The 22,169-nt window shown below is 47.7% G+C and overlaps 2 protein-coding genes across 3 annotated transcripts in view; both read left to right on the top strand.

The window, feature by feature from the left end:
• LOC141094206 (uncharacterized) overlaps positions 1 to 22,169 on the top strand; it is a 302,483-nt gene that overhangs the window by 87,459 nt on the left and 192,855 nt on the right. The window lies entirely within an intron of this gene.
• Positions 3,101 to 22,169, top strand: part of LOC141094225 (uncharacterized) — an 80,584-nt gene continuing 61,515 nt past the window's right edge. The window contains exon 1 of the mRNA XM_073580029.1: positions 3,101 to 3,145. Within this exon, the coding sequence (XP_073436130.1) occupies positions 3,116 to 3,145 (30 nt within the window). The 5' untranslated portion in view covers positions 3,101 to 3,115. The remainder of the gene's footprint in view (positions 3,146 to 22,169) is intronic.

The raw sequence follows: 22,169 nt of genomic DNA, 5'->3' as shown, positions 1-22,169 counted from the left end.
CCCCCAGTGCTTCACAGAAGTTTATAACGCCCGGGCGTGAAAATAAAAAATTTGTATTTTTTCCACAAACATGATCTTTTAGTCACCATTTTTTTTATTTTCCCAAGGGTACCAGGAGAAATTGGACCCCAAAAGTTGTTGTCCAATTTGTCTTGAGTATGCTGATACCCCATATGTGGGAGAAAACTACTGTATGGGCACACGTCGGGGCTTGGAAGGGAAGTAGTAACGTTTTGGAATGCAGACTTTGATGGAATGGTCTGCGGGTGTCATGTTGCCTTTGGAGAGCCCCTAATGTACCTAAACAGTGGAAACCCCCCACAAATGACCCCATTTTGAAAACTAGACCCCCTAAGGAACTTATCTAGATGTGAGGTGAGCACTTTGAACCCCCAAGGGCTTCACAGAAGTTTATAATGCCCGGGCATGAAAATAAAAAAATCGTATTTTTTCCACAAACATGATCAATTAGTCCCCAATTTTTTTATTTTCCCAAGGGTAACAGGAGAAATTGAACCCCAAAAGTTGTTGTCCAATTTGTCCTGAGTACGCTGACACCCCATATGTGGGAGAAAACTACTGTATGGACACACGTCTGGGCTCGGAAGGGAAGTAGTGACATTTTGAAATGCAGACTTTGATGGAATGGTCTGCGGGTGTCATGTTGCCTTTGGAGAGCCCCTAATGTACCTAAACAGTGGAAACCCCCCACAAATGGCCCCATTTTGGAAACGAGACCCCCTAAGGTACTTATATAGATGTGTGGTGAGCACTTTGAACCCCCAAGGGCTTCACAGAAGTTTATAATGCCCGGGCATGAAAATAAAAAAATCGTATTTTTTCCACAAACATGATCAATTAGTCCCCAATTTTTTCATTTTCCCAAGGGTAACAGGAGAAATTGGACCCCAAAAGTTGTCCAATTTGTCCTGAGTACGCTGATGCCCTATATGTGGGAGAAAACTACTGTATGGACACACGTCGGGGCTCGGAAGGGAAGTAGTGACGTTTTGGAATGCAGACTTTGATGGAATGGTCTGCGGGTGTCATGTGCGTTTGGAGAGCCCCTGATGTACCTAAACTATTGAAACTCCCCACAAGTGACCCCATTTTGGACACTAGACCCCCTAAGGAACTTATATAGATGTGTGGTGAGCACTTTGAACCCCCAAGTGCTTCACAGAAGTTTATAACGCTCGGACGTGAAAATAAAAAAATCATTTTTTTCCACAAAAATGATATTTTTGCCCCCAATTTTTTTTTCCTAAGGGTAACAGGAGAAATTGGACCCCAAAAATTGTTTTGCAATTTGTCCTGAGTAGGCTGATACCCTACATATGGGGGTAAAACACTGTTTGGGCGCATGGCAGAGCTTGGAAGGGAAGGAGCACCATTTGACTTTTTCAACTCAGAATTGGCTGGAATTGAGATGCATTTGGAGAGCCCCTGATGTGCCCAAACAGTGGAAACCCCCAATTCTAACTCCAACCCAAACCCCAACACACCTCTAACCCTAATCTCAGCCCTAACCCTAACCCTAGCCCTAACCCTAGCCCTAGCCCTAACCCTAGCCCCAGGATGAGTTGACGTTTTTATTGGTACCATTTTCGGGCACGTGACATTTTTTGATCGCTTTTAATTCCGATTTTTGGGACGCAGAATGAACAAAAACCAGCGTTTCATGAATTTCTTTTGGGGGGTGCGTTTACACCGTTCCGCGTACGGTAAAATTGATAAAGCGGTTTTATTCTTTGGGTCAGTACGGTTACAGCGATACCTAATTTAGGTTTTTTTATGTTTTGTCGGTTTTATGCAATGAAAACTATTTTATATAAAAAACAATTATTTTTGCATCACTTTATTCTGTGAGCTATAACTTTTTTATTTTTTCACTGATGATGCTGTATGGCAGCTCGTTTTTTGCGGGACAAGATGACGTTTTCAGCGGTACCATGGATATTTATATGCGTCTTTTTGATCGCGCGTTATTACACTTTTTGTTTGGCGGTATGATAATAAATCATTATTTTTTGCTTCGTTTTTTATTTTTATTTTTTAAGGGGTTCGCTAAAGGGGTTAACTAATGGGACAGTTTTATAGGGCGGGTCGTTACGGATATGGCGATACCTAATATGTGAACTTTTATTGTTTGGGGGTTTTTTTATTTCCAAAAAATGGATTTATTGGGGAATATTTTTTTTTTTCTAATTTATTTGGCGATTTTTTAAAAATTATTTTAACACTTTTTTTTTATTTTTTTTTTATTTTATTACATAGTCCCAGGTGGGACATCACTGTCCTGTGACAGATCGCTGATCTGTCACATCACAGATCACTGTGACAGATCAGCGATCTGTCACAGGCAGTGCAGAAGGCTTCCTCATGCCTGCGCTTTGCAGGCACTGAGGAAGACAGCTTCCTGCAGGCCCCCGAAGGCCCCCGTCGCCATCTTGGATTCGGGGGCCTGCAGAAAAAGAGCCCCTCGCAGCAGCGCTGCACATTGCGCTGCCGTGGGGGGCTCAGGGAAGCACGGAGGGAGCCCCCTCCCTGCCAATGCTTCCCTTTAACCCCCGCTACACCGCGATCATGTTTGATCGCGGTGTGCAAGGGGTTAACGTGTTGGGGGCGGTCCGTGACCGCCCCTGACACATTGTGCCGGGTGTCAGCTGTGATAATCAGCTGACACCCGGCCGCGATCAGCGGTGCTCACCACGTGGGCGCGGCTGATCGCGGTAGACGTACTATCCCGTCCATGGGCATAGGGGCCCGGGTCCCATGGACGGGATAGTACGTCGGATGTCAGAAAGGGGTTAAAGTCAGAAAAATACAGAAAAAAATCTAAGCTTATATTCAAACTGCAATGTTAGTCACATTTGATCTGTATCTCTCCCAGAAAAAAACTCATCATAGTGTCATTCCCTGTAATAAACGGATAGAGGATTAAATGATTACAGAGAGACCGTCCATTGTTAGAATAGTGGGTAGACACAGATGGGATCCAATGTTCTGAATCCTGACTATCCGGTGTCTAGAGGGTCTTCACCAGAGGAGATCGAAGTGCAGACAGGCTATCTTGTGACCACTGTATTGAAGCGATGGCCGTGGGACCACCACTATGAAGGGGGACTACGGTACACAAGATGAGGTGCAAACAACAAAGGGTTAATTTATTTACAGGCAAGGAATGCAGTGTTTAGGAAAATGCAGAAATGGGTATGCTATGGAAACAGACAATTTACAAGGATAATATTCTCTAGCTGGGCTGTCAAACAGCACAGAGCACCAACTATAACAGCTCAGTGTATTTATCCAACTGGCAAGACAACACAGTAAAGTCATGTATGATGCTACACTAACTACAGTCATATGTAAAAGTTTAGGCACCCCTATTAATGTTAACCTTTTTTCTTTATAACAATTTTGTTTTTTGCAACAGGTATTTCAGTTTCATATATCTAATAACTGATGGACTCAGTTATATTTCTGGATTCAAATGAGGTTTATTGTACTAACAGAAAATGTGCAATCTGCATTTAAACAAAATTTGACCGGTGCAAAAGTATGGGCACCCTTATCATTTTCTTGATTTGAACACTCCTAACTACTTTTTACTGACTTCCTGAAGCACTAAATTGGTTTTCTAACCTCATTGAGCTTTGAACTTCATAGCCAGGTGTATCAAATCATGAGAAAAGGTATTTAAGGTGGCCACTTGCAAGTAGTTCTCCTATTTGATTCACCTATGAAGAGTGGCATCATGGGCTCCTCAAAACAACTCTCAAATGATCTGAAAAAAAAGATTATTCAACATAGCTTTTCAGGGGAAGGATACAAAAAGTTGTCTCAGAGATTTAACCTGTCAGTTTCCACTGTGAGGAACATAGTAAGGAAATGGAAGAACACAGGTACAGTTCTTGTTAAGCCCAGAAGTGGCAGGCCAAGAAAAATATCAGAAAGGCAGAGAAGAAGAATGGTGAGAACAGTCAAGGACAATCCACAGGCCACCTCCAAAGACCTGCAGCATCATCTTGCTGCAGATGGTGTCACTGTGCATCGGTCAACAATACAGCGCACTTTGCACAAGGAGAAGCTGTATGGGAGAGTGATGCGAAAGAAGCCGTTTCTGCAAGCACGCCACAAACAGAGTCGCCTGAGGTATGCAAAAGCACATTTGGACAAGCCAGTTACATTTTGGAAGAAGGTCCTGTGGACTGATGAAACAAAGATTGAGTTGTTTGGTCATACAAAAAGGCGTTATGCATGGAGGCTAAAAAACACAGCATTCCAAGAAAAACACTTGCTACCCACAGTAAAATTTGGTGGAGGTTCCATCATGCTTTGGGGCTGTGTGGCCAATGCCGGCATCGGGAATCTTGTTAAAGTTGAGGGTCGCATGGATTCAAGTCAGTATCAGCAGATTCTTGACAATAATGTGCAAGAATCAGTGACGAAGTTGAAGTTACGCAGGGGATGGATATTTCAGCAAGACAATGATCCAAAACACCGCTCCAAATCTACTCAGACATTCATGCAGAGGAACAATTACAATGTTCTGGAATGGCCATCCCAGTCCCCAGACCTGAATGTCATTGAACATCTGTGGGATGATTTGAAGCAGGCTGTCCATGCTCGGCAACCATCAAACTTAACTGAACTGGAATTGTTTTGTAAACAGGAATGGTCACAATTACCTTCATCCAGGATCCAGGAACTCATTAATAGCTACAGGAAGCAACTAGAGGCTGTTATTTTTGCAAAAGGAGGATCTACGAAATATTAATGTCACTTTTATGTTGAGGTGCCCATACTTTTGCACCGGTCAAATTTTGTTAAAATGCAGATTGCACATTTTCTGTTAGTACAATAAACCTCATTTGAATCCAGAAATATAACTGAGTCCATCAGTTATTAGATATATGAAGCTGAAATAGCTGTTGCAAAAACCAAAATTGTTATAAAGAAAAAAGGTTAACATTAATAGGGGTGCCCAAACTTTAACATATGACTGTATAACCTATCTGGCCTTTGCTAACCAGGCCACACAGCTGCCGTGCTCTATCTATTGCAGCCTATCCTAAGTCCTAGCATGTGCACAGAAGAGGATAACACTCACAGTAGCGTTGGTATCTCAGTTCGCTCCTGGGGACCTGAAGCTTTGCAAGTTGGTGCGCACTTCTTCCTGGAAGCTCTGTGCAATGTGGTCTTTTTCTTGTGTGCAGGTCCAGTGATGCTCCAAGAAACGGTGGATTCCTTCCTCTGGATTCCTTTCTTCTCTTTTCTTCATGGCTCCTGACGGCAACACAGGAAAGTCACCTTGTTATCCCCAGAATATTTTACAAAGTCTTTCCTTCACAGCTCAGGCACGTCTCTTTCCTGCAGAAATCTTGGTTCTCTCCTCACACACATTAAAAGCAGCCCCTCCCCTCTCCAGTGCTGGCAGAGACACCAAACAGTTTTTACAGCAGGGAAGCGCAGAATGTCCCACTGCTCTAACCAAGGCGGTTCTGTCTCTTAAAGTGGCAGCTTGTCTCTACGGTCCATAGCAACACCACCCCCTTACATGCCTCCCTACCTAAAGATGGTCATCCTCGAACATCACAGCATCAAGGTTGCATTAGGATAGAGACACTGGCAATGTGGAACAGCACCTATAGGGGAGAAAACACAAGTGGAGAAACAGACAGAGAACACTGTTCTATGTATTGGGCTGGTGGAACCTCTGCAGTAGACTTCTGGGATCTCCGGATGTCTTTACTATCTTCCAGATGAATACTTGCTGCAGGAGTTGTAGTAGGTTCTTGTCTGTACTCATCGTCACGTGGCAGCAGTGGTACCTCCAGAAGATTACCATTTCTGTCCGGCTGAGGTCCCCCCACGGTGTCAGGGCCGATCCACTATTCAATATTGATTTCACCAGCGGGCAAGACAGGTTCAGGAGGTGGAGCATCACCCTCAAGCAGCACTGGTACAGGATGGGCCTCGGACCGGCATGGCCGCAGCATATTTCTGTGGAGCACTCTAGGGGTGAACTCCCCATTCTCAACCTGCAACTTGTAACAGGGCTCACAGCATACACTCGCTCGATTACTTTGTAAGGCTGTATTTCCCAAATCTTGCTTAGCTTAACCCTGGGGTGATTCTCTCTGACTAATACTCGGTCCCTGGGACGGAGCGGTATCTCCTGCATCGGTTTATGGCTTCTTGTCCTCTTCCAACATCCTCAGCATTTGCAGCAATGTTTGGTTTAAGCGTTCACATGCTCCGTTGCCTTGAGGGTGGTAAGGGGTGGTCTGGGACCGCTTGATGCCATATAAACGATACAGTTCTTCCATCACCATGCCTTGGAGACATGCACCTTGGTTAGAGTGGATGCGCTTTGGTCACCCATACACTTGGATGAAGTCTTGACAAATGGCCCGTGCCTCCGACTTGGTAGTCTGATTTCTAGTCGGGGTGACTACCCCAAACTTGGAGAAATGGTCGGTCATCACCAAACAGTACTGTGGCCACTGGGCTGAGTATTCCACGAGGAGATAGTCGATCATAAAGACTTCCAGCGGTTCCTTAGTGCGTATGGTCTGGATGGGTGTCCTTTGTTCAGTACTCTTAACGAGGTCACATACCAGACACTGCCGGCAGACCTCTTCTACGACGGACTCCAACCGGGGGCACGTACCGCTGTAACCACTGGTAGGTCCTTGTGGACCCAAAGTGGGCTCCGAATTTGTGGGCTTCTTTAGCCACTTCCTGGGCTATTCCTCCTGGGATGACCACCTGCTACCTTACTTAGCACCAATTCTCGCACCTCCAGCCTATCCCACTGGTGTAAGACACTCTTCATCTCAGCATCCAGACTATCCCTCTCTTGTCTGCCCTGCTTCCGCTTCTGCACTACCCAGCATTTCATCTGTCTCAGCCCTTCGTTTTCATCTTGAACACATCCCCATTCTTCATTAGTTCTCCCCAGAGATCGGGGTAGTGCACAGGCCTCCCTACTTGACTGGACAGCAACCACTGGGGTCCAGAACTCAAGGAAGTCTGTGGTTTCTTTCTCTTCTAGTTGTTCACCAAGATGCCCCACTGGTGTTTCCACCGTCACTCGTGACAGGCCGTCGGCATTTGCATTTTCAGTGGCAGAGCGATGGTAAAGTCAAACTTGGCCAGGCGACAAAAGGATAAAACTAAACTTTATTAATTCCAAATGTAAAACTATACCCATAATTCACCCCCTGAGGTTAGTCAGAAGGTGACTAATAGAAAAAACATATACCCCACGTCTCAGCATATATTTGGTGATGTGACGTATACACACTCACTCTCCAAGCCTCTCATTTCTATGGGTTTCATCATCCTCACTAGTGTTGAGCATTCCAATACTGCAAATATCGGGTATCGGATGATATTCGTGGTATCGGAATTCTGATACTGAGTTCCGATACTTTTTGCATATCGAATACCGGAATCGGAAGTTCCCATAATGCTATGAGCCAGTTTTATTTGATTCAGCCAATGAGGAATCCTAAGAAGTGTGGGCACATCCTGTTAGGCACGTAGGCATGTTAACTAATGGCATGGCTGTGATTCGCTGCTGAAATGATGTCATGATGCACTATAAACGCCGCCGCCGCCAATTTGAGTTCCCTCTGCTGTGAATTCAGTTAGGGACAGGACGCTGCTTTCTGACTCTGAGGGACAGCTAGAGATAGTGATTTTCTATATTGTGCTTTACCCAGGCTACTTTAGCAACCGCTGTGTGAAGCTTTCTTTTGCCTTGCAGCGCTGTTCACAGCTGTCTGCAAGGTCTGTGTGTGTGAGTGTAGCTCACGCTGTAGTGTGTTCTGCAGCCACCTCTGGTTGTAGTCCGCTCAGCGTGCGTCACTGCCTCAAACCTATTTTTTTTTTTTTTATTGTTCATTTTTCCTGATTTCTCCTATTAGTGTGCTTCCATCCGTATCCATCTACATTGGTTGCAAACACTATATAGGAGTAGATAGCAGAGCCTTTCTGCAGCCTTTCAGTGCTAGTGCACAGTTCTTTGCACTGTTCACAGCTGTCTGTGAGGTCTCTGTGTGTGAGTGCAGCTCACGCTGTAGTGTGTTCTGCAGCCACCTCTGGTTGTAGTCCACTCAGCATGCGCCACGGCCTCGTACATTGTCCTTTTTTGCTGTAGTGCTGCTTATTTTTCCTGATTTTCTCCTATTAGTGTGCTTCCATCCATATCCAGCTAGATTGGTTGCAAACACTAAAGTATATAGGAGTAGATAGAGGAGCCTTTTTGCTGACTTGTGCCCTGCAGCCCCAGCCAGATTAGTATTAGCCTATTTTTTGGAGCCTCATCTATTGCATTGTAGATTACCTTCTTGCATTGTAATAGCTCCAAAAAGTTTGTGATACTATCGCTTTTACATCTTTGGTCACATCCTTTCTGCTTTTTTTTAAAAAAAACCACGTAAATAAAGTTCACCAAACACTCCACTTTACAGTTGTGTAGGCCACATTAGCTCATTTTAAAGTGTAGTCCACACACTTTATAAAATTAGTGTTTCTTATACCTGTTAGCAGCTGTTCAGGAATAAGCACACTAAGCCCTTAGTACTTTTCTGCCTATCTTTATCAGTCTACCAAGATGAAGAAGGCAGGGAGTAAGGCATGTGGTTGTGGGCGTGGAGTTTCAGCAGGAAGAGGACGTGGGGATTCTGTGCCTGCTGCGGGCACCAGTGACTCAGCATCCCCCAGTTTTAACAGGGAACAGTCCTTTATGCGCAGCTTTGTAGAAGCTCGCCGTACCCCACTGCTGCGGGAGGAACAAATTGAAGCTGTTGTCGGATGGATGGCAGCTAACGCATCGACTTCAATTACTTCCACATCCTCTCAGGTCCAGAGCACTGAAGAGCAACCATCTGTCTCTTCACCACATGCCAAATTGCCCAGGCAGTCAGAGAGCCCTGGACAGGAGCCATCTCTACTTCTGTTCTCTGAATCTCTTGGCTTGGAAAGAGGGGGCCAGCCAAGCAGCATTCTAGAATGTGAAGAAGAGGGAGTATGCAGTGATGCACAACAGCTTTGTCTCTCTGAATCTGAAGAGGCGGGTGGGCCTGTGCCTATGGTCAGCACACCTCAGTACGCATCTGATGATGCTGGCGAGAATACCCAGGAGAAGCAGGTGTTTGAAGAGGGTAGTGTAGATGATGAGGTCCTTGACCCATCATAGCGTGAGGAACAGGAAGTTGGAGGGAGCAGCTCTGAGGAAGAGATTCCCTGAACGGCCAAGGAGGGAGAGGGAGGGGGCAGACTTGGTTGCCTGTAGCCTCCACTTCGGCACCCATTAGGAGCATTCCTCTTCCAAAACCCAAAATGGGCGCTCCCAGAACTTGCAGTGCGTGGTCCTTTTTTGACACAGTTGCAGATGATATTTGCTTTGTCAAATGCAAGCTGTGTAATCAGAAAGTCAAAAGAGGGAAAAGTGTCAGCAACCTCAATACCACAAATATGTGGAAACATGTGCGGACCAAGCACGTGGTGGAGTTACAAAGACGCACTGAAGACGTAGGCCAACCTACAGCACCACCTACCACCTCTTCAGCTCATGTTGTAGCCTCTTCCTCCAGCTCACACACAGCTGGTTCGGCTTCCTCACAGGATCGCCATGGAAGAACCTCTGGCACTGTTGTACAGAGACCCAGTGTAATTACACCCACAGCAACACGTTCCCTGTCATCCTCACACTCCCAGGTCACTCTACAGCCATCGGTAGCACAGGCATGGGAGAAAAGGTGGCCATACTCGGCAAACCATCCCCGAGCACAGGCTCTGAATGCTGGCATTGCAAAACTACTGTCCCATGAAATGCTCTCATTCAGGCTGGTGGAGACTGACACCTTCCGTAACTTCATGGCATTGGCAGTCCCACAATACACCGTGCCCAGCCGCTTTTATTTCAGCAGGCAAGCCGTCCCTGCCCTGCAAAAGCATGTGGAGGGAAAAATTAAACATGCGCTACTAAACGCCGTCAGTAGCAAGGTCTACCTGACCACCGATGCCTGGACCAGTAACCATGGACAGGGACGATACCTTTCCCTCACTGCTCATTGGGTAAATGTTGTGGAGCCGGGTACAGATCTTGAGAGTGGCGCTGTACGTGTTCTGCCAACTCCAAGGGTTGCAGGAATCCAGTCTGTACACATTGACTCCTCCTCATACTCCAGTTCCTCTGAATCAGCGCTGCAGGAGCCGTCACGGTCTACCTCCACATGGACCCGTGAACGCTTACCTGTTACGACCGATATGAGCACAGCCGTGGCCAAACGTCAACAGGCCGTACTGAAATTAATTTCTTTGGGGAATCGAAGCCACACAGCGCAGGAGCTCTGGAATGCCATCAAGCAGGAGAGCGACGTGTGGTTTGTGCCAGCGAATCTCCAGCCAGGCTTGGTAGTGTGTGACAATGGCCAAAATCTGGTGGCAGCTCTGGGCCTAGGCAACCTCACTCACATCCCATGTCTGGCACATGTGCTCAACTTGGTCGTGTGTTGTGAGTTCATTTTTCCCTTCACCATTGAGGTCTGATGAACTCCCTCCTCTGGTGAAGGAAGGTAGTGAGGCTGATTACCAAACACATGGGCAGCTAGTTGATGACTGGGTGGCTGGAATTGAGGACTGGATATAAGGCTGCCGATGCCCTTCCTCCTGGCTGGTGATTTTCCTGCTGGATTCTTGGAGACCAGTCTGATTCCTGCATCTCAAAGCTGTCATGATCTGACAGTTTTAAATTGCACTGGGTGAACTTTTTTTACTTTGGAAAGTTCCAAGGTGTCTTGACTGTCCCCGGTGGTGGTTAGTGGTATTGCACTTTAGGTTTTTGTGCACTTAATTATGTATCAGGTGTGACACCCTATAAAGGTGTGCTAGGGGTGTGCAATCACTGCCTGTGATATTGTGAGATTGTGTTCACTCTGAGTTTGAGAGCCTGGTGGAAGGATGGAGCTGGAGAGGAGTCCTGCGCAGCTTAGCCAGGGGGGACGTGTGTCAGCTATGGTGTCTGGACGAAGGGCTTGCATGGCGTGGTGGGGTCGCAGTGATGGTGTCGGCAGGAAGTGTCTGCATGGACTGGTGGAGTGGCGACTATGGAGAGTGGCACTCACCATGTGGGACTTGGCTGCTGAGCTGGACTCAAGCATGCTTGCCTTCGTGGCAGAAGCTGAACTCATCCTTGGGACTCTGTTACTAAGCAGCAGCAACTGGTGGTGGACTCTGCTCCAAGGAAGGCACTATGGTGAAGGATCCTGTTATGGTGATGGATCCGGGTGGAGGAGAAGACGCACGCAGGTGGAGGGCTCTGTTGCAGGAGCATAAGCACAGAGCATAAAGCTAAGTGGTGTTTCCCCTGTATTGTCTCTTTCCTCATGTGTGTTATTAGTGCAGTGGTGGGATTAGTCTCCGCACCGACCCATTCCCTAGTGAGGGTTTAGGGTCAGGGCGAGCAAGGGGTTAAGGTTCGCGTGCGGCGACAGGCGCGGAGCCTGTATAGGGAATGTTAGGAGTGCAGGGACACTGGCTCAGGGGAGCTTAGGTGGTCTCCATCTCCCCATTCCCTATCGCAGGGCCCACCATTGTTAATGTTTCCCAGGTTCCCCCTTATTATTTAAATTCGCCTTACTGGAGGCGGGGTTTCCAGAATTATTGTATAACGTGTAATACCTAAATTCGCCAGGTGGAGGCGGCGTATCCACCTGCACGTTTTATTATTTAAATGCGCCCCACTGGAGGCGGTGTTTCCAGGGTCACGTGTGTTATGGGTTCGCCTTGCGGTAACCGCTGCGTCCAGAGACACGTGACCATGACATTATCACAGGCCATACAGTTTTTTTTTTTCTGGTGAGCCTTGGCCATGTGGAGACCTGTTAGTAACTGCTGCCGGGCCTCACTGAGGTGTGGGGAGTGGCAAGGTGTGTTAGTGACGCTGCAGCAGCAGTTATCAGGGTCTGGGGCCTCTGCTCAGCTAACCAGAAAATAATAAAAAAAAAATGGCGGCTGCGGTCTGGCTAAAGCCCCCTAGAGTTGCTGCTGGGGAGCGGGACTGGTTCATGCATGCGGGCGCACCCAGGCAGGTGGGAGGAATGGTGCCCCATGGAGCTGCCTGGTATTCCCCGAGGTGAAGGGGTACGCCCCTGTGGTGAACTGACTGGTGTGATAGTCCGCGGGGTTTACGCCAAATATTCTATACCATCGAAGAAGCCGCCCTCCTGGTTGTGTGGAGGCGACCAGCGAGTGTATATTTCCTCCATTTCCCGTCCCCTTCTCCTCCTGGTGTGTGCAGCAGGTGTGCTGCGGGGGAGTAGGGACAAATCTCAACCCTCCCCATTGGCCAACCCTGGAGGCGCAGGCCTCATGGTGAAAGGGTTGGAGGGTGGTGTCCCTTGGTGAATAGCGGGGGTGTGAGTGTGGTGACACAGGGGGACGCCTCTGTTGTCGAGTCCAGAATGAGTTCACCAAATTTATGACAAACAAATGTGTGCAATAAACGTTCAGGTCCGGACCTGTGTGTGAACGAGCGTGTATGGGTGCCACCAAAAATCATCTTGTGGAAATGTGTTGTGGAGCCTGATCAGCTCATAACAAACAAACATACACATACATAAACTCGTTCCCCAGGTCGGCGCTGTGGAGATGAGTGGTGCCTCCAAAATGAACATATATTGCCAATACCAGCGGTGCGTTTGTCATAAACCTGAAGTGTCAGGTAGTGGTGGGGTAAACTCAGGATCTGGGCGTCCCCGCTGTAGGTATTTCCCTAATGAGGGGTGGTCTTGAGGGTCCAGAGGCCCCTCATTAAGGAGGGGGTACTGTCATGATCTGACAGTTTTAAATTGCACTGGGTGAACTTTTTTTACTTTGGAAAGTTCCAAGGTGTCTTGACTGTCCCCGGTGGTGGTTAGTGGTATTGCACTTTAGGTTTTTGTGCACTTAATTATGTATCAGGTGTGACACCCTATAAAGGTGTGCTAGGGGTGTGCAATCACTGCCTGTGATATTGTGAGATTGTGTTCACTCTGAGTTTGAGAGCCTGGTGGAAGGATGGAGCTGGAGAGGAGTCCTGCGCAGCTTAGCCAGGGGGGACGTGTTTCAGCTATGGTGTCTGGACGAAGGGCTGGCATGGCGTGGTGGGGTCGCAGTGATGGTGTCGGCGGGAAGTGTCTGCATGGACTGGTGGAGTGGCGACTATGGAGAGTGGCACTCACCATGTGGGACTTGGCTGCTGAGCTGGACTCAAGCATGCTCGACTTCGTGGCAGAAGCTGGACTCATCTTGGGGACTCTGTTACTAAGCAGCAGCAACTGGTGGTGGACTCTGCTCCAAGGCTGCACTAAGGTGAAGGATCCTGTTATGGTGATGGATCCAGGTGGAGGAGAAGATGCACGCAGGTGGTGGGCTCTGTTGCTAGGAGCGCACGCAACAGAGCAAAGCTAAGAGGTGTTCCCCCTGTATTGTCTCTTTCCTCATGTGTGTTATTAGTGCAGTGGTGGGATTAGTCTCCGCACCGACCCATTCCCTAGTGAGGGTTTAGGGTCAGGGCGAGCAAGGGGTTAAGGTTCGCATGCGGCGACAGGTGCGGAGCCTGTATAGGGAATGTTAGGAGTGCAGGGACACTGGCTCAGGGGAGCTTAGGTGGTCTCCATCTCCCCATTCCCTATCGCAGGGCCCACCATTGTTAATGTTTCCCAGGTTCCCCCTTATTATTTAAATTCGCCTTACTGGAGGCGGGGTTTCCAGAATTATTGTATAACGTGTAATACCTAAATTCGCCAGGTGGAGGCGGCGTATCCACCTGCACGTTTTATTATTTAAATGCGCCCCACTGGAGGCGGTGTTTCCAGGGTCACGTGTGTTATGGGTTCGCCTTGCGGTAACCGCTGCGTCCAGAGACACGTGACCATGACAAAAGCTAAGTTTTTCTGCTCTGCTTTGTACTCTTCAGTGTTGTTTTTTTGTTTTGCCTTGTTTTTTTGGGAGTTCTGCCATCCCCGGCCGGGGGTGAGCTGAACTCCATTTTTGTCTCTGATCTGTTGATTTTTTGCTCTGTCTTCAGAATATACCTGAGTGCTGATATAGTCTTTTGAAGCCTAGCGACTTCAGGGCCTGTTTTTCCTATCAGTCGGTTGGCTCATTTTGATAGGGTTTTTGCGGATGGCAGACAGCAGCTTTCCTATCCTGTCTCATGTAGTTAGCTTGGGCCCCATCATTTGCTCAACCTATCTTTCTATCTGTGTTAGTGTTTTCATCTTGCTTCACCGTCATTATATGTTGGGGGCTGCCTATTGCTTTGGGGTCTGCTCTGGGGCAGTTTAGTTTTTCCCCTTTCTGTCTTTAGGCTATATAGTTCTCCGGCTGTGATCGAGGGGTCTAGGGCACCGTAGGAACCCCCCACGGCTACTGCTAGTTGTTGTGGATAGGTTCAGGGGTCTGCAATCCGATAGCTGCCAACCTCTCGGGTTTTTCTGGACTTAGCTGGTATTTTGTTTTTTCCTCCTTCGGTGACTCATCATAACAGAATCACCAGCCATACCGCAGATCCTAGGGTACTCAATAGCAGGAGAGAACTGCAGAAAGGAGAAAAAAAAGAAAAAAAAAAAAGAAAAAAAAAAAGTGTCAGAATTTTTTTTTTTTTGTGTGCATATTTTTTCCTTTATATCTCTGAGGCCGTAGGAGGAATTTTTCTCTCAATGGAGATGAAGCAATTGTCTGATCATGTGGAGCAGCACGCTGCTGAAGTGCAGGGAATTTCCGCCTATCTTGCTCATTCACATGCTGCTGAACCAAAGATTCCCACTCCTGATGTATTTTTGGGGGATCGGTCTAAATTCTTGAATTTCAAGAATAATTGCAAATTATTTTTTGCCTTGAAGCCTAACTCGTCGGGGAACTCCGCGCAGCAGGTTAAAATTGTCATCTCTTTGCTGCGCGGCGATCCCCAGGATTGGGCGTTTTCTTTGAAACCTGATGATCCTATTCTGAATAATGTGAACGCATTTTTTCAAGCCTTGGGGTTGTTGTATGATGAACCTAATGCTATTGATAAGGCTGAAAAGACCCTGTTGGCATTAAGCCAGGGTCGGGATTCGGCAGAGTTGTACTGTCAAAAATTCCGAAAGTGGGCGGTCCTTACTACCTGGAATGATGGTGCCTTGGCAGCCCTCTTTCGGAAGGGTTTGTCAGAAACTGTAAAAGATACTATGGTGGGATTTCCTGTTCCCTCTGGTCTTGACGATTCTATGTCATTAGCCATTCAGGTGGATCGTAGTTTACGTGAACGCAAAACTACACGAGAGATGTTGCCACCTGTTGAACAAATGTCTGAACCTATGCAATGTGATAGAGTTTTGTCTAGGGCACAACGTCAGGAGTTCAGAAGGCGTAATAAGCTGTGTTTTTTTTGTGGAGATGCCTCGCATATTATTTCTGTCTGCCCTAAAAAAGAGAAACGTTGTGCACACACGTTTTCTGTGGGTGGTGTTCAACCCAAGTTTCTTCTGGCAATTACTCTGATCTGCTCCCTGTCCACATTTTCCGCCAAGGCTTTTGTGGATTCAGGAGCAGCTCTTAACCTGATGGACTTGGATTTTGCTAAACGTTGTGGATTTCCTATGACACCTCTGCGGACGCCTATCCCTTTGAGGGGTATTGATGCTACTCCTTTGGCGAAGAATAAACCTCAGTTTTGGACCCAGGTGGTAATGCGGGTCGCCCCAGACCATCAAGAAAATTGCAGATTCTTGGTGTTGCATAATTTGCATGATACCATTGTTCTGGGGTTTCCCTGGTTGCAAATTCATAATCCAGTTCTGGATTGGAAATCTTTGTCTGTGGTGAGTTCTGGTTGTCGTTGTGCCCTTAGTGATGCTCCTGTTTTCTCTAACTCTCCCCAGTCGCATGATGTTCCTGACTATTTGGCTGACTTTTATGATGTATTTAGTGAGAATGAGTCTGAGTCTTTGCCTTCTCATAGGAGTTATGACTGTGCAATTGAGCTGAACCCGGGGTGTAAATTCCCCAAGGGTCGGCTTTTCAATTTATCTGTACCCGAGCACGAGGCTATGCGATCCTATATTAAGGAGGCATTGGAGAAGGGTCATATTAAACCATCCTTTTCACCCTTAGGTGCTGGGTTTTTTTTCGTGGCTAAAAAGGATGGTTCATTAAGGCCTTGTATTGACTATCGTGCCCTCAACAAAATTACTGTTAAATATCAGTATCCGTTACCCCTGATTTCTGATCTATTCTCCAGAGTTAAAGGTGCTTGCTGACTTACCAAGCTTGACCTCAGGGGGGCGTATAATCTTATTCGCATTAAGCATGGGGATGAATGGAAGACGGCGTTTAATACTCCGGAGGGACATTTTGAGTACCTGGTGATGCCTTTTGGGCTCACTAATGCCACTTCTGTCTTCCAGTGCTTCATGAACGATATATTCCGAGACTTTGTGGATACATTTTTGATTATCTATCTGGAGGATATTTTGATCTTCTCCAAGGATTGGGATTCTCATGTGGAACATGTTCGGACTGTGTTCCAGATTTTGAGGGAGAATTCCCTGTATGTCAAGGGATCGAAATGCCTTTTTGGGGTACAGAGGATTTCATTTTTGGGATTTATTTTGTCTCCGTCAACTATTGAAATGGACCCGGCCAAGGTACAGGCCATTTATGATTGGGTTCAGCCCACTTCTTTGAAGGCCCTCCAGAAGTTTTTGGGTTTTGCTAATTTTTATCGGAAATTTATAGCTAATTTTTCTGGTATTGCCAAGCCATTGACGGATTTGACTAGGAAGGGTGCTGATGTGCTGAATTGGTCTCCGGAGGCTGTTTCTTCCTTTCAGGAGCTGAAGCGAAGATTCACTTCTGCTCCGGTTTTGCGGCAACCTGATGTCTTACTCCCGTTTCAGGTGGAGGTGGACGCTTCTGAGATTGGTGCAGGAGCGGTGTTGTCCCAAAAAGATCCTGTGACATCTAAAATGAATCCTTGTGCTTTCTTTTCCCGAAAGTTCTCCCCATCCGAACGTAACTATGATGTGGGGAATCGGGAACTGTTGGCCATGAAATGGGCATTTGAGGAGTGGAGACATTGGTTGGAGGGAGCCAAACACCAAGTCGTGGTCCTTACTGACCACAAGAATTTGATTTACCTGGAGTCGGCCAAGCGCTTGAATCCTAGACAGGCTAGGTGGGCCTTGTTTTTCACACGTTTTGATTTTGTGGTCTCTTTTCTTCCGGGCACTAAGAATGTCAAGGCTGAAGCCTTCTCTAGGAGTTTCCTTGCTGATTCTCCTGTTGTGACTAAGCCTGCTACCATCTTAGGCGAGGGGGTAGTTCTTTCTGCCATCTCGCCCGATTTGAGACGTGCTCTGGAAGAGTTTCAGGAGGACAAACCTGAGCGTTGTCCCAGTGGAAAGTTGTATGTTCCTGACCAGTGGAGGAAGAGAGTGATGTCTGAAGTTCATTGCTCTGCATTGGCTGGTCATCCAGGTATTTTTGGTACTAGAGATCTGGTGAGTCGGTCTTTTTGGTGGCCCGCCTTGTCTCATGATGTCAGGAATTTTGTGCAGTCCTGTGGGACTTGCTCCCGGTCTAAACCTTGTTCTCGCTCTAGTGGCTTGTTGATGCCTTTGCTGGTGCCCAGGAGGCCATGGACCCATATTTCAATGGATTTTATCTCTGATATGCCTGTCTCTCAGAGAATGACTGTTATTTGGGTGACTTGTGATAGATTCTCTAAGATGGTCCATTTTGTACCACTCCCTAAGTTGCCATCTTCCTCTGAGTTGGTGCCCTTGTTTTTGCAACAGGTGGTTCGCTTGCACGGGATTCCTGAGAACATTCTATCTGACAGAGGAGTTCAGTTTGTGTCTAGATTTTGGAGGACTTTCTGTTCCAAGCTGGGAATTCAGTTGTCCTTCTCCTCTGCGTTTCACCCTCAGACCAATGGGCAGACGGAGAGAACAAACCAGACTTTGGAGTCGTATTTGAGATGTTTTATTTCTGCCGATCAGGATGATTGGGTTTCATTTTTGCCCTTGGCCGAATTTGCTTTAAATAATAGAGCTAGTTCTGCCACTTTGATGTCACCTTTTTTTTGTAACTTTGGTTTTCACCCTCGATTTTCTTCAGGGCAGGTGGAGCCTTCTGCCTGCCCAGGTGTTGACACTGTGGTGGAGAGAATGCACCAGATCTGGGACCAAGTAGTGGATAAGTTGTCTCTCTCCCAGGAAAAGGCCCAGCGGTTTTCCAACCGGCGTAGGACTGTTGGTCCCCAGTTTAAGGTGGGTGATATGGTTTGGTTGTCATCAAAAAATATCGCTATGAAGGTGGCTTCTCCTAAGTTTAAGCCTAGATTTATTGGACCTTACAAGATTTTGGAGATTATTAATCCGGTCTCTTTTCGGTTGGCTCTTCCTGTCACATTTAAAATTCATAATATGTTTCATAAGTCCTTGTTGAAGAGGTTTGTTGAACCAGTAGTTCCTGTGGTGGCACCTCCTGACCCTATATTGGTTGAAGGTAACATGGAATATGAGGTAGAGAAGATACTGGATTCCCGTCTGGCTAGACGGAGACTCCAGTATTTGGTTAAGTGGAAGGGTTATGGTCAGGAGGATAATTCCTGGGTCTCTGCCTCTGATATTCATGCCGAAAGATTGGTGCGTGCCTTTCATCGGGCTCACCCGGATCGCCCTGGTGGCATGGATGAGGGTTCGGTGACCCCTCCTCAAGGGGGAGGTACTGTTGTGAGTTCATTTTTCCCTTCACCATTGAGGTCTGATGAACTCCCTCCTCTAGTGAAGAAAGGTAGTGAGGCTGATTACCAAACACATGGGCAGCTAGTTGATGACTGGGTGGCTGGAATTGAGGACTGGATATAAGGCTGCCGACGCCCTTCTTCCTGGCTGGTGATTTTCCTGCTGGATTCTTGGAGACCAGTCTGATTCCTGCATCTCAAAGCTAAGTTTTTCTGCTCTGCTTTGTACTCTTCAGTGTTGTTTTTTGTTTTGCCTTGTTTTTTTGGAAGTTCTGCCATCCCCGGCCGGGGGTGAGCTGAACTCCATTTTTGTCTCTGATCTGTTGATTTTTTGCTCTGTCTTCAGAATATACCTGAGTGCTGATATAGTCTTTTGAAGCCTAGCGACTTCAGGGCCTGTTTTTCCTATCAGTCAGTTGGCTCATTTTGATAGGGTTTTTGCGGATGGCAGACAGCAGCTTTCTTATCCTGTCCTATGTATTAGCTTGGGCCCCATCATTTGCTCAACCTATCTTTCTATCTGTGTTAGTGTTTTCATCTTGCTTCACCGTCATTATATGTTGGGGGCTGCCTATTGCTTTGGGGTCTGCTCTGGGGCAGTTTAGTTTTTCCCCTTTCTGTCTTAGGCTATATAGTTCTCCGGCTGTGATCGAGGGGTCTAGGGCACTGTAGGAACCCCCCACGGCTACTGCTAGTTGTTGTGGATAGGTTCAGGGGTCTGCAATCCGATAGCTGCCAACCTCTCTGGTTTTTCTGGACTTAGCTGGTATTTTGTTTTTTCCTCCTTCGGTGACTCATCATAACAGTTGTGCAGAGTTTTTTGAGGGACTATCTGGATCTTGATGCACTGCTGCACAAGGTCCGCATAGAGTGCGCTCACTTGCAGCGTTCCAGCATGGCAAGATCGCGCATTGCAGCTCTGCAGCGCCGATTCCGCCTTCCGGAACATCGCATCATATGTGACCTACACACCAGGTGGAATTCAATGTTGCATATGTTGGAGCGGTTGTGTGAGCAGCAGGCAGCAGTAATGGAGTACCAGCTGCATCAGGGCAAACAAGTCGCACTGCGCGCCGTTCACACTTCACCACCACTGAGTGGGCCTCTACGAAGGACATCTGCCACGTTTTGCGTGCCTTCGATGATTCCATGTGGATGGCGAGTGCACATGATGCACTAGTCAGCATGACTGTCCCCCTTATCTTCCTGCTTCAAAAAACACTGCAAGCACTAAGGGAGGAGGTTTTGGAAGAGGTGGAGGATGAGGAGTCACAAATGTCATCTGCTTCTGGACAGTCTGCGCTACGTGGTTCCTCACAAAGGCCTAGGCAGGGGACACTTTGTGAGGAGGAGTCAATGGAGGAGGAAGACATCTCTCCAGAGGAGGGAGGTACACAATGCTCTAGTAGTCAGTATGTAGAGCGAGGGTGGGGTGATGCAGAGCAGGCAGAGATGACGCCTCAAGCAGGGGACAGCGTTTCTTGGCCAGTTGGGAGTCTGCAGCACATGGTTGATTTCATGCTGCAGTGCCTGAGAAACGACCGCCGCATCGCCCACATTCTCAACACGGCTGATTATTGTGTGTACACCCTCCTAGATCCTCGCTACCGGGACAACTTACAAAGCCTCATAACACCGTTGAACCGGGAGCGTAAAATGCGGGAGTACCAAGACACACTGGTGCATTCCATCATGTTCTCCATTCCACACGAGAGCAGTGCTGCTAGTGCTTTACAAAGCAGCTCTGTGCGTCAAGGCAGTGGAGGAAGCTCTGCACAAAGAGGGAGCAGAGGCAGCGCTTCAGCACAAGGCAAGACCAATATGGCCAAATGTGGCAAAGTTTTGTGTGCCCGCCACAAATGTCTACACCATCACAGACAGCTCCAGTCAGCAGGAGGCAACGTTTCCCTCAAATGGTGACAGACTACATGTCTTGCCCTCTCAGTGTACTCTCAGATGGCTCTTCCCCCTTTAAGTTTTGGGTCTCTAAGCTGGATACATGGTCAGAGATTAGCCAGTATGCATTGGAGGTGCTGGCTTGCCCTGCTGCTAGTGTACTATCGGAACGCGTCTTTAGTGCCGCAGGTGGTGTACTAACAGACTGTCGCATGTGACTATCCTCCGATAACGTTGACCAGCTTACTTTTCTGCAAATGAACAAGGCCTGGATCTCGCCCGAATTTTCCAGTCCTCTTCCAGATTAAATAATTGATTGGCAACAGTATCCAGGTCTCCAGTTGTGTTCATGTTTCTACCACCTGAACTGTAATCCCTGGGCTCCAACACTGCCCGTTGCTGCTCAGATGTGCCGTCTGCACAGAGAAAAACACTAGCTCCTGTATTAGTGGAGTTCAGTAATGCCAGCTGCTCCCCTGCTGTGTGTCTGGCAATATCTCCTGCTCCCTCCACATTCATCCAACATCAGATATTAAACTTGCTCCAATTTGTCTTCTGCCTACACCATGATTGACCTTGGGCTCCAAAACTGCCAGTTGCTGCTCAGAAGTGCTGTCTGCACAGAGAAAAGCATTAGCTCCTGTGTTAGTGGGGTTCAGTAACGCCAGCTGCTCCCCTGCTGTGTGTCCGGCAATATCTCCTGCTCCCTCCACATTGACCCAACATCAGATATTAAACTTGCTCCAATTAGGCCTCTGCCTACACCATGATTGACCCTGGGCTCCAGCACTGCCAGTTGCTGCTCAGATGTGCCGTCTGCACAGAGAAAAGCACTAGCTCCTGTGTTAGTGGGGTTCAGCAACGCCAGCTGCTCCCCTGCTGTGTTTCCGGCAATATCTCCTGCTCCCTCCTGATTCACCCAACATCAGATATTAAACTTGCTCCAATTAGGCCTCTGCCTACACCATGATTGACCCTGGGCTCCAAAACTGCCAGTTGCTGCTCAGAAGTTCCGTCTGCACAGAGAAAAACACTAGCTCCTGTGTTAGTGGGGTTCAGTAACGCCAGCTGCTCCCCTGCTGTGTGTCCGGCAATATCTCCTGCTCCCTCTGGAGCGCCCGACCAGGGCTATCGGGGTACTCGGTACCGAGCCCGTTGATCTCAATGGGAGTTGTCACGGAAGCTGTGACCCGGTCCATGGCCCTTGGGCTCCATGGCAAAAAGGGGTGAATAGAGTTTATGAATAGTTCGTGACACCACCTGTGGTGTTCGGCAAGTGAGATGTTAGGCCGACGCTGCATGCAGATCCTCTGGGACTGGTAGTGGGTTGCAGCCAAGATGGTGAAGCTACCCACAGGTGGAGCTGTAGTCCCAGGGCAGTGTATATGTAGGGGTAGCTGAGAGGCGCAGGCAGTGTAGAAGCTGGTACCCATATGTAGCGGTACCAGGGGTGTTGGCGCAGGAATGAATGGAGGACACCAGG

Source organism: Dendrobates tinctorius, unplaced genomic scaffold (assembly GCF_039654945.1).
Source record: "Dendrobates tinctorius isolate UK_male_01 unplaced genomic scaffold, ASM3965494v1 ptg000063l, whole genome shotgun sequence".
Lineage (NCBI taxonomy): Eukaryota > Metazoa > Chordata > Amphibia > Anura > Dendrobatidae > Dendrobates > Dendrobates tinctorius.
Note: the sequence above shows the minus strand (reverse complement) of the source record. Positions and strands in the feature narration are given on the sequence as shown.